Below are 3,520 nucleotides of genomic sequence, written 5' to 3' on the forward strand. Positions count from 1 at the left end.
TAAACCAGTTTTATTTAAGAAAGGACTTGTATCGATAAAGTTTCTTCGGAAAGAAGTTTTACTGAAAATTAACTAACGAATGGAGGTGTAACAGTAGTTTCAAGAGCAAAAGGGGAGCTGGGCATTATTTTCATAAATTGTGAGTAATCCTCGGTAAGCTGTTGGATAAACAGCAGTTGAACATTGCTAGGAAAAAAAATATATTGTGTTGCAGCCAAAACAAAAGCTTTTGTCATTTAATCACATATGGTATCATTTTATCTCTATCTGCACCAATTTCTGTTTTCAGGTGCTAAATGAAATTGCACGAGAAAAGATTCGCATCTATGAGTTTCCAGACTGTGAAGATGAAGAAGAACTTAAAATTCAGAAACATCTGAAAGTAAGAGTGATAAAATAAACTTGCATGCTGTATGAATCTGTAACTGTACTATTTAACATATAACTGAAGTATTGGAATACTTTATTTGAGCTAATAGAGTAACTAACCAATTACCTTAATTCCTCTGATTCTGTAGTTGAAAGATATAATGCCAAATGATGATCAAACTGTTGCATTGTTTTGTAGGGTTTGTTTGTTTGTTTTGAATTTCGCGCAAAGCTACACGAGGGCTATCTGCGCTAGCCGGCCCTAATTTAGCAGTGTAAGACTAGAGGGAAGGCAACTAGTCATCACCGCCAACTCTTGAGGTACTCTTTTACCAATGAATAGTGGGATTGACCGTTACATTATAACGCCCCCCACGGCTAAAAGGGCGAGCATGTTTAGTGTGACGGGGATTCGAACCCGTGACCTGCAGATTGCGAGTTGAGCGCCCTAACCACCTGGCCATGCCAGGCCTGTTGTGTAGGGTTTGTTTTAGGTTTAAAAAAACCATGCCTGAAGTATATGCATATTTTTGTAATTTGATTTAAACAGAGAGATAAGAAATAGTTAATGCTTACAATTTAGTCTTAATGAATTGTTTTATAAGTTATGATGTGCATTATTTCATTTAAAAAAAAAAAAATTATGACTCTTCTTTCTAGGAACGAGTACCATTTGCTGTATTGGGAAGCAATGTAACCATAGAATTCAATGGTAAAAGAGTGAGAGGCAGGAAGTATCCTTGGGGTGTTGCAGAAGGTGACTAAATCGTTTTTTTTTTTTTACCTATACCATGAAAATTAGATTGTGATTATGTTTTGGAACATGCATTTCCTCTTATTGTATTTTAAATAAAAGACCTGGAAATACTATTTATTGTAATTAAACCATTTCTTGAAAAAAATTATTTAAATATTGAGTACTTGATACATAAACTAAGGTTGTTTCTATTGACTTCATTTTACATTTGTTTTTTATTATTCAAATTTTTCCTTTCATTATGTATTAAATGGCCGGGATAATCAGTGTTTTCAAAATATAGAATGGTGTGTGGCTGGAATGAAGTGTAAAAACAAACTTAAATTGTACTCTTATTACTAAAATTTCATTTCTTAAATGTGAAGAATCCTGTACCTTGGTAGGAAAAGAATAATGATAATAATATAGCTTGTAATGCTTTGTAAAACTGTTTTACTTTTTTTATGTAGTGGAAAACTTGGAACATTGTGATTTTCTAGCCCTCAGGAACATGCTCATAAGGTGAGTTTGAAGATAGTAAAAAACACAATGTTTCTGTGAGATTATCATATAGGATCAGTTAATGACTAGTTTCAGTTCTTTTGGAACCTGAAAAAAAAACAGTTGTTTGAAAATTTTACGGGAAACTTCTAAAGAATCATCAGGGTAATTAACAGTCAGCATGAGAGACTAGGCCAGTTAAATAGTTCCATAAAAGTATTTCTAAAAGCTTCATACTACTATCGAAGAAATTATGCTTTCATTATTATTGGGAGGATAGCATTTGTAAACACATTGCATATGTTGATTACAATGTAGTTGAAACAGGCAATAGCATTCTAATTACTTATGTATGTGTTACAGTAAATTCCCAATGGTAGTCAAAGGCAAAGTTTTTCATAAATTTATTTAAAAAAATATTTTCTTTAATAACCAAGAAACGTATTTTTTTGCATCTCTGATAAAACTGTTGTTATAACAGTAAAGGAATCTATACTCGTGTAAGTACATCAGAAAATTATAACTATGTTGCCACCAGGGGTGTAAAAAGTACTAAAATATGTTACTAAAGTTCAAGTAAAAGTACTTGTTAAAAAGTTACTCAAGTACAAGTATCCATCCTGAAATTTACATAAGTTAGAGTAAAAAAGTATCTACTGGATAAGTACTCAAGTAACAAAAGTAAAAAGTACAGTCATCTGTAGTTTTCTCAAACCCTATGTGTATGTTGTAGGCCATGAGGTCTAAAAACAAAACCTTGTATGGAAAAGATTTACCAAACTACGTAAATTAGCAGTGATGTAAAACTAGCCATTCTTTTAGTTATCTAGAACACATTTGTTGTATATAATTGATTACTATGGTATTCACAATTACAGTTAGGGATTATGCCAATAATGAATATTGGACAAATCTTATTGTTTCTGAAAAACTATATAAGCAATTAAAAAACAACAAGAATTCAACCACCTATATTATGCACAAAGTTTCTAATTCAATTTGAGAAGCAACTTTTGAGAATAGTGTTGCTTATATGTTTGTTTGTTAATTTCCAATATAAACTCCTTCCGAGAAACTTCAGCGATACAAGTCCCTTCTTGATGAAACCAGTTTATTCTTTCTCGATACAAACTTTTAGCACACAGTAATTTCACAATCAGTACATTCTTAAACTTAACTACTTTTATAGCACACACTATAAATCACAGTGATTCAAACACTTTACTTATGGTGCCTACTGTTCGCTTGACTCAATTATCTATATCTCTGGCTTTCTTTGCCAGGCTTGTATACTAAAAAAGAGGATGTTTCGAACACACTAGGGCTGCCGGACTATTTCATGATCATTCGAGAAACTCCAGTGCACATGCTCCCAGCGTCGCGTGACTTCTGCTGTCGTAACACTGCCTCTTCCTTAGTATTGTTTGTCCCAAACAATAGCTACTTACATTAAACCAATAGATAATTAACAATAACTTAATTAAATGTACAGAATTTACAAACACAAAATTAAAATACAACAAAGTCTCTTAATTTTACAGGATGTTTCTTCTTTCATGCTGGTCTCTGTCTCATTTTCTTCTGCTTCACGTGAAATTCGTGTGCTCCATCAGGAAATGTCCCATTATCAGTAGCAGTAACATTAGTGGTAGTAACTTTATTAACGGCTTCACTGTTTTCCTTCTCAAGTCCGGATAGTTTCTTCTTCAACAGTGAAATAATCCATCACCACACAAATGTACCTGTTTCCAGCATGAGTTTGGGGCAAAGGACCAATGATGTTAATGGCTACTCTTTCCATTGGTGCACCAACTTGATAAAACTTGGGTTCCCTTTTAGCACAACATGTACTGCAGGTCCTGCACCATTCCTTCCCCATCTTGCCTCATACCTACCCAGTAAAATCTCTGCCGT

General features: G+C 33.4%; 1 protein-coding gene across 1 annotated transcript in view; it reads left to right on the top strand.

Moving 5' to 3' along the window:
• The window catches only part of LOC106472924 (septin-7-like), a 43,248-nt gene that overhangs the window by 34,831 nt on the left and 4,897 nt on the right, over positions 1–3,520 (top strand). The window contains exons 7-9 of the mRNA XM_022401461.1: positions 290–382; positions 1,030–1,126; positions 1,576–1,627. Coding sequence (XP_022257169.1) covers positions 290–382; positions 1,030–1,126; positions 1,576–1,627 — 242 coding nt within the window. The remainder of the gene's footprint in view (positions 1–289; positions 383–1,029; positions 1,127–1,575; positions 1,628–3,520) is intronic.

This window comes from Limulus polyphemus, unplaced genomic scaffold (assembly GCF_000517525.1).
Source record: "Limulus polyphemus unplaced genomic scaffold, Limulus_polyphemus-2.1.2 Scaffold5738, whole genome shotgun sequence".
NCBI classification, from domain to species: domain Eukaryota; kingdom Metazoa; phylum Arthropoda; class Merostomata; order Xiphosura; family Limulidae; genus Limulus; species Limulus polyphemus.